The sequence below is a fragment of the Nymphaea colorata genome, chromosome 2 (assembly GCF_008831285.2).
Source record: "Nymphaea colorata isolate Beijing-Zhang1983 chromosome 2, ASM883128v2, whole genome shotgun sequence".
NCBI classification, from domain to species: Eukaryota; Viridiplantae; Streptophyta; class Magnoliopsida; order Nymphaeales; family Nymphaeaceae; genus Nymphaea; species Nymphaea colorata.
Window position 1 is genome coordinate 1,935,389 of NC_045139.1, and position 8,973 is coordinate 1,944,361.

The 8,973-nt window shown below is 38.4% G+C and overlaps 1 protein-coding gene across 1 annotated transcript; it reads right to left on the minus strand.

Annotated features, from left to right (window-relative positions):
• Positions 1–1,799: 1,799 nt before the first annotated feature.
• On the minus strand, positions 1,800–8,464 carry LOC116249169 (disease resistance protein RPV1-like). The gene is made up of 5 exons (XM_050076431.1): positions 7,297–8,464; positions 5,648–6,734; positions 5,024–5,341; positions 2,431–4,629; positions 1,800–2,277 (listed from the first exon to the last, which is right to left on the minus strand). The coding sequence occupies exons 1-5, from the start codon at positions 7,914–7,916 to the stop codon at positions 2,209–2,211; spliced, it is 4,293 nt and encodes a 1,430-aa protein (XP_049932388.1). The 5' UTR covers positions 7,917–8,464; the 3' UTR covers positions 1,800–2,208.
• Positions 8,465–8,973: the final 509 nt, after the last annotated feature.

Here is an 8,973-nt window from a genome sequence, read left to right on the forward strand (position 1 = left end):
ATCAAATAAATCAAATCTAAAACCTAAACAGATCGAATATAAGATCCAAACTAATCTAAACTATATTGCGTTTTCTAAAAGAAGAACTAGGCTCAGTTTTTTGCTAATTCGTTTACTTATCTTTGCTCTATTCTTATATAATTATAGATAACAATAATAAATTTCTTTCTTAATTTTCAAATATAAGCAAGAAAGTGAGCAAACCAAGGGAGCTTGACGCTCCATTAATAAAAAACGCACCCCATGGACTTATCATTTTCTTCAAAACCTATAAATGAAGCCCACGTGATGTTTCTGCTAGCTAAATATGAAAATTATGTGATTTCTAACTAAATATCAGGCAACTGAATACAAGGTCAAGATAAAGGTACAATATAATATGGCAGGTGTAGTCTAGGACACAAAATATCACGTTGTTTTAAAATGAAAAATCTTTTATTACTTGACTGTTAATGGTAAACCTACGACCAGTAAAGCAGAAAAAGTAGAAAAACGAGTACGTTTTGGATTATAATGGGAAATTTGGACTGTAAATGAAAAAACTTTTTTATTTTATTGTGGTCAAGTCTGGTCGTCAGTCTCGGCCGATGAATCGTCCAAACCCGTCAACACTCAGACGGTAGACACTGCAGAATTTACCTATAAAAAAACTACACCAAATCTTAACCAGATAAATTTTACCCAAGCGCCAGTTCCAGAGTCAAACAGGAATAATTTTACCTTCTATTAAATTTCTGGCAATGTATTCTCTCTTGCAGTTTATTCCAAGCATTGTTCTGTACATTTTATTTATTTATTTATTTTTACCACTTGCAACCCCAGATCAAGTTCAACCTCGTTAGCTCAATGGACTGAGTTCTGCTGGCATTACATCTGTGGTGATAAGGCGGATAATACTTCTTTTGAAAAGGAAGTTCATAGAGTTCACATGGTTTGAAATTAATTAGTTGAACCAGATCAAGGAAATGCAGTTAGCTTTTAATTGTCCTTTTGGTTGCTAGTACTAGCTGGAGATCAGAGAAAAAAATATATATTTTACAAAAAAAAAAAATTAAGTAACATCTAAAAAATCCAATACAACTGCAGCAAAAACTAGTTTGAGTAAAGTCGAAGACCACTTAAAAATAAGCCCTGCCTTCTTCACGATTAATTTTAGATGTTTTCTTCTAAACTAAAATAAACCGGCCTCCTCAAATAGTGATTTCATAATTTTTGAATCCTTACAATTAATTTCATTTGTCTTTGGTACAAACTCGTGCGTTTGAATTTGATCAAGACATTGTACACCCAAAACACACGGGCAACTTTCGATGTCGTTGAAAGCAAATTAGGTTAATTTTGTCCATGGTGAACCAAAAGGATTGAAGTTATCCGCTGAATCAATAAAGAGTTTATCAGCTTGTCCTGTCAAAGAAAAAATAAGTTGAAAAGTATTTATCACAGTTAAAAACGGAGAGGGGGTATTTTTAAAATTTTTTATAAAGTAGTAGACATTTTAGACTCTTTCTTTCACAATTTTTTTACCCTTTCATTTTTTTTTGTATTTTAATAAGTAGTGTTTATAAAGACATAATTAGGAGTTTCATTTTCCTTAAAATACTTTTGGCAACAAATTTATGGATTTAAGACTGGTTTTTACCATTAATTTGAAATAGTTAAAAGCATAAATATTCTGTGTTTAAATATCGTTAACCTTAAGGAAGCCAATTATCGAAAGGGTGAGGATTGAGGGGCTGAAACTCTTCCACTTTCTCTCGTCTCCATATGTTAGAGAGGCCCGCATGTGTGGACAATACACCTTTAGCTCAATGATTCTTTCTTAAATGGATCGATTCCCTGCCCTCTTCCATGATCTTCATCTCCAAACACTTTTTAGACAAATTTGTGAATATTTACGTCTACATCTTAACAGCGATACAGCATATATATATATCCCATCAAAAATCCTTTTGTCACTTGCTCCAATATTTACGAAGCAGAAAAAAAGAAAAAAAAAAAAAGAAAAGTAAAAAACTCAAACAAGAAATGAAAGCTTTTTGATCTCTCTAACAACCTCTCTTGTTACCTCAAATAAGTGGGACAACACCCACCACTTCCAAAAATCAATCCCAATCTAAATCATCGACCTCCGTAAAGATTTCTTCTTCACTTGGATTTGGATCCTCCCCATGGAGGGGATCCAGCCCAACCCAAGCGGCCAAATGCCCACTACTTGAGTGATTCTTCCATGCTTCCAGGGATGGTCAACTCCTCCTCCAAATTTGGAAAATCTGCCTCCTGAAAAATGGAGTAAAAGATATAATAAATTTGCAGTGGCTATCTTTATCTATGGGAAATGAAATTGCAAAGGACCTAATTCAACCACGCGGAGTACTCCCCACACAAAATCGACAAGAAACAAACTTACTCGTTAAGACGATGTTTAATTACCTGTACTCTTTTCTTGAAAGAGTTGGAAAGGCTTCTACATCCTCCAAGCTTCAGTTTCTTTAAACGTCTCAACTGCTCAACACCAGGAACATCCACAAGCTTTTGGCAGCCGGTCAGGTCCAATTCCCGTAATTCAATTGCCTTTGAAACATCTGCTATCTCTTCCATTTCATCGCAATCTGCTGCATAAACTCTTCTGAGAGAATGGGGTAACTGAGGCAAGAATTTAAGCCTTTTGCAACCAATAATTGATAGTTGGGTAAGTCGCGTTGGTGAGTGAATGGAGCTCGATAATTCTTCAGTAGCTGTCCAACTCAAGTCAAGATAGCGCAAACTCCTCAGGTCGCCAAGCACGTTGGTAAAAGATGCAAGACTTACACAATTTTTAGCTTCTAGTCTGTGGACAGAACGGGGTAACTGAGGCAAGAATTTAAGCCGTTTGCAACCAGTAATTGATAGCTCCCTAAATTCCGGTAGTGAGTGAATGGAGCTCGGTAATTCTTCAATAGCTGTCCCACTCAAATTAAGATTCCACAAACTCCTCAGGTCGCCAAGCACGTTGGGAAAAGATGCAAGACTTACACAGTTTCCAGCTGAAAGTGTTTCAAGACTGATACATGAACGAATCCCTTCAGGTATTTCTTTCAACAAGCGACACTCGTTGAGAGACAAATGCTTCAGTTGCTTCAAGTGTCTCATGGATTCAGGCAAAGCTGTTATGATGGTGCCATCAAGGAAGAGCTGCTTCAGTCGCCCTGAGTTTCCTAATTGTGATGGCAAAGTTGCAAATTTACAGCAATGACGGAGGTATAGATTTTCGAGTGAGGTCAACTGCCAAGCTTCTTCAGGCAGTTCTTTTAGTGATCCACATCCACTCAAATTCAAGTGAGTCAAGCTCTCCAGACGCCCAATAGATGGATGAAGTTCAGTCATATTACCGCAAGCTTTAAAATCTAATTTCTCTAGATGTGGAATTCTCGTAAAATCTGGACTCGTGAGGAGGTTCTGACAATTATCAAGACTTAGTACTTTCACCTTGTCAAGCAAGGGCAGCTTTAGCGGCATTGAATCCACCGAATCTAATGACTTCGAATCCGAGAACAGAGGAAAAGTTGTAAGTTGATAACAACCATTGAGCTCAAGCATTTTGATAGAGGTCAGTTGCCAAACTTCTTTAGGCAGTGCCTTTAGTGATTTGCATTTTTTCAAAGACAAGTAAGTCAAGCTCTTGAGATGCCCAATAGATGGATCAAGTTCAGTCAACTCCTCACAATAACTAAAATCCAATTTCTCCATTTGTGGCATGCACGTAAAATCTGGACAGATTGTAAGGTTCTTGCAGGAACAAAGATTCATTACTTTTAGTTTGCCGAGCATGGGCTGCTTCAACTGTGATGGCAAAGCTGTAATTCGATAGCACATACTGAGGTCAAGCTCCTCAAGCGATGTCAACTGCCAAACCTCTACAGGCAGTTCCTTGAGTGAGCGGCAACTCTCCAAAGACAAGTGAGTCAGTCTCTTCAGATGCCCAATGGATGGATCAAGTTCCTTCAACAACACGCAACCGTCAAAATCCAATTCCTCTAGATGAGGCATCCCCATAAAATTTGGACTGATGGTGAGGTTCCAACAATGAGGAAGATGTAGGATTTTCAATTTGCCCAAGAGCTGATTTAATGAACTGGAATCCCTCGACGGGAATGTAATTCTATAGCAGAAACTGATGCCAAGTTTTTCGAGCGACGCCAGTTGCCAAACTTGTTCAAACCCTTCTTCGAGTGAATGACAGCCCCTCAAAGACAAGCGAGCTAGCCGTTTGAGATTCCAAATAGATGGATGAAGTTCAGTCATATTTGCACAACTACCAAAATCCAATTCCTCTATATATGGCATGCACGAAAAATCTGGACAGGTGGTAAGCTTATAGCAAGAGAGATTTAAGACTTTTAATCGGCCAAGCAAGGGCTGCTTCAATGGCTGAGAATCACTTGGTTGCGATGGCAAAGCTGTAATTTTAGAGCATTGAGTGAGGTCAAGCACTTGGAGTGAGGTCAATCCCCAAATGGATGGATGAAGTTCAGTCAACGCATAACAAGCTTGAAAGTGCAATTCCTCTAAATGTGGCATGCCCGTAAAATCTGGACAGATGGTGAGGCTTCTACATTCTCTGAGACTTAGTACTTTTAATTGGCTAAAGACCTACGGAAAAAAAAAAAAAAGGCCTTGTCAAAGTGCATGCCATAAAAGCATCAACCTACGGATGTAAGTGAACATATTATAAGTGATTTGCATCAATCTTGTCGATCACAATTTCTAGAAGACTCGGAAAAACAACACATAACACTAATAAGTGGTTACCTGTATTGGCCTTTTTGTCTATTTTTCTAATTAAAAATAAAAAAAATATTAATAAGCATTTGTTTGATAGAATATAAACAAATTATTTATGTGTCTAACTCCTTTCATGGTCGATGTAATGCATGTAAAGGACCACAAGATTGATAATTAATGTTTGTCTGTATAATACCATCTCTCCAATTAAAAAAAACAAAACTGAAAATAGACATATACGTGCTAAAGGATTTCCATTTACCTTGGTGGATCCAGATATTTTGTGGCACCATACTTGATCCATAGAAGGCCAACATAAGTCGAGAACCACAATATCCTCAAGAGAAAGCTCGTCAGGAAGGCAATGCAAGTCCTTTGAATTCCAACTCAACCATCTGAGGGTCCTAGGAAAATCTCTATATTCATCTTCCAATCTCACCTTATACAACTGAAGCATTTTAAGCTTAGACATTCCCGCAAATGACTTTACGTCCACATTTGGTGTTGAATGCTTTTCACAAGAGAGATTGATGGCTTCAATTTTTTTTGTTCCCTGCATTACAAATTTGATGACAATTAAAAGAAATTAAATTTTTTTATAACTTTGAGAAATATGAGTCTTATAATTTAGAGGCAGATCTATAGGGCATACCCCAGACATACCGGCTAGCAACTCTACTTTTTAAACCATGGCACATCCACATTTTGCTAACAGCTTGTTTTCTTATATGGGAAGGCAGAAGGTACTCTAATGGAACCACCAGTATGTAAAATTACTCATTAGAAAGAAGCTAGAGCAAATTAAGCTACTAACAATAATACAAAAAATAACCATTAAAGTGATGGATCCAGCAATCTACCTTCTGTTCTCTCAGTACTTCTAGTATGTCATCTTTCTGCCACAACCTGCTACGGTTTCTAGATTTGGGCTTTCATCTTCCACAATTTTTCTTCCCATGTCTCGAATATGGTCATGCATTTCAAACGCTCCTGTATGTTCATTTATATTGACTAGACACTTGTGCATTAAGACTTCGATTGTTAGGTCTGGGAAGAACCCGCGTTCTTTCCAAATGAAAGTTGCAAAATTTCTTTTTTGACCGATAAAGAAGCATGCTATGTCCAAAAATATAATTTTTTCTTCTTTTTCAAGGGCATCGAAACTTATCTTCAACATCTCATGGATATCTTTGTGTTGATCTTTCTTCAACTTTTCCAACATGGCTTCTCGTTGTTTATCTGTTTTCTGGTACAAGAAATGTCTACCGAATATTTTGAGGGCTAGTGGCAGCCCGGCAGCAGTAGCTGCAACTTCCTCTGATAACTTTGCAAGTTCAGCGGGTGGCTCCTCTTTCCCAAATGCATGCCAACTGAAAAGCTGAAGCGATTGGGCAATATCGAGCTTCTTAATCTCGTACACTTTTTTCACTCTTAGTGTAGGTGGCTCAATCAACACCTGCATATCTCTAGTAGTAATGATGATTCTTGACCCAGGCCGAAACTGATCCACGCTGCCGACCATTGCATCGAGCTGTGATTCGCTATCAACATCGTCAAAAACTAGCAGAACCTTCTTACTCTTAATTCGCTCCATGATCATGCCAGTTCCATGGGCAGTGTCATTTACTTTCACTTTTTCATCTTTGAAAACATCCCGAAGCAGCTTTTCTTGGAGGGAAACGAGTTTGGACTGTTTTGTTTCTTCTCTAACGTCTGAAATGAAGCTAGAAGCATCAAAATGTGGACTGATTTGGTTGTAGACAGCCCTGGCAAGAGTCGTCTTGCCGATCCCACCCATTCCATGGATCCCAACCATTTTGACAACATTTTGGTCTTCAACCTCCAGCACCTCCACCAACTCTGCAGTGCGAGAATCTAGACCTATTGGATGTGTAGTTCCAATAAATAGAGGGGCCCTGTTTACCTCAGTCAAGATCTTAGCCACGATGTTTTTTATCTGAGCTGCCTCGTCTCTGCGAAAAGGCCAAAAAAATACAAGTCAAATTTATGACTCGTTGCAATCAATGCTTTAAGTTTGCAAGAAAATAAAGCTTAATTCAAGCATGAAAAGTATGAATCTTAAATCAGTTCATATTTTGCAAACATGGGAAATAATATCTATATAGTCTGTTGGTTAAGGAAAATTGTAAATGAGAGGAATTCACAACCCAATTAGGTGTACATTTTGATTTAAAGCTCCCAATCTGGGGTGTCACGTTGACACGATTAGATGACCTTCGATGTAACACAATGTCCCAGGCTTCCATTGTTTAACCCCAAAAGAACATATTATTCAAGCCTACAACCATTGATGGTTTTTTGCCATCGATTCAAAAGTTTATGCCTGACTACTTCAGCCTTATATATATATATATATATATATGTGAGAGAGAGAGTGTGTGTGTACTTTACAATTAGGCTTAGGTCCTAAAACAAAATTGTGGTTTATCATAGAAAAGAAGGTCAAATTTTCCATTAATTTGCAAATTTTAGTGCTACATAAAGAGAGAACGATGTAAGAACTACATTACTTACACACAGGTATTGGCCAATGTATACCCTGAGACTTCTCCTGCTTCGATCAAAGCATTTTTCCATTTTCTCACCTCCTCCTTGTTTGTCATACTATTTTCAAGATATCTTCTGAATGCAGGTGCGAAAGGGCCAGATTGACCACGGACGTCTCTTGGTTCGACATTAAAGAAGACTGGTATGATGAGCCTCTTACACTCCACCATATTGGTTATTTCTTTCAAACACCACTCTGAATCGGCATAGCCTTTGGAGAAGATGGGCACAAATATTTTGGATCTCTCTATGTACCCAAATAGCTCCTTCACCTTCTGTCCCTTCTTCAACTTCTTACTATCCATGAAAGTGTGGATGCCCTTGTCTTGCAATGCTTGATAGAGATGGCTGGTGAAGCCCTTGCGAGTGTCCGGTCCCCTAAAGCTTAGAAACACATCATACTGGAAACCATCTTCCCTCAGTGGTGGTGAGGACGGTGAAGAAGGTTCAGCTTCATCCTCCTCTGATGAAGAAGGTGCCTCAAAATCCGATCGGTTGGATCTTTTAGTAAGTCTTAAACTGGCTCCACAAAGCCAAAAAAGTGTAAACAGAGACATCAACAATATTAATTCTTCTAGCCACCACATGCTCTCCTTGCCTTTTTGCACCCGCTCAGCACCTGCTTTTCCTGCCCTCTTCCCTCAGCTGCTTCTCTTTGGCCTCTCAGTTGGACACTTGGGACTGAGGCTCGTTCAGATGAGGAAGACAACAAAGACAGAAGAGATAAGCATGAGGTACTTGGGTTGTCAATCCGTTTGTTGAAGGATATGTAGGAGAGATGCAACGCTCCACATCTTCCAAGTATCTAACAGGAAACAAAGGTTTTTTTGCTTTCGGAGGTGAATTAGGCTTGAGAGCAGTGGCTTGCCTCAAAAATATTTTGGGTGGGCAGTCATTCTCAGATCTTCATATCTGAAGGAGTACTGTGTTATGTAGGAAAATATTGAAAGGAAGAGGTGGAGGCGGCTTCTTCCGCTCGATGTTCGTCGGAACTCGGAAGGTTCAGATGCAGTTGCTCGATGTTACCTGGAACGTTCAGATGGAGTTGCCAAGTGCCGTCCTCAGGACGCCGATCAGTACCCACCACTGAAGTCCCTGTTCCTTCGTTGTTGGTGGTTTAGAGATGATGTTTGGCATCCGGATGCCGGATGGCTAAGGCTTGACTTTCTAACTCATTCTTGGAGTGTTCTAGAAACGTTTGTACAAACAACTTTTTGTGGGCATTTTTTCTAAAACCACCAGATTATTGCATTGTCAAATTCATCCTATTTCAGTTATTTCAGTTTAGCATTTTATATCAAATTTTTTAGATTAAATTTTATAAAGAAAGCCGTTTTCTTTTGGGGAAAGTTTTAACTTTATAACTAGCCAATAATACACCTAAGGGTTCAATATTAGTAAAAGGATAATACCCAAGTATTTTCATTCTTTAAAAGAAAAAAAAAACGAGCCAAGTTTGCCTTCCCTCGTCAGTGGTAAGAAACATTTAAGAGAAACATACATAATATTTAAAACTTAAAAAAATTTCCATGGGAAGGAAAAGGATCAACTTGAGTTTCCCTTTTTTTTGGGGGCTATCCATTCGTAAATTAAGTTTTAACTACTAACGGACTCTAAAAATGTCTTTTACGGACTCTCTAAAAA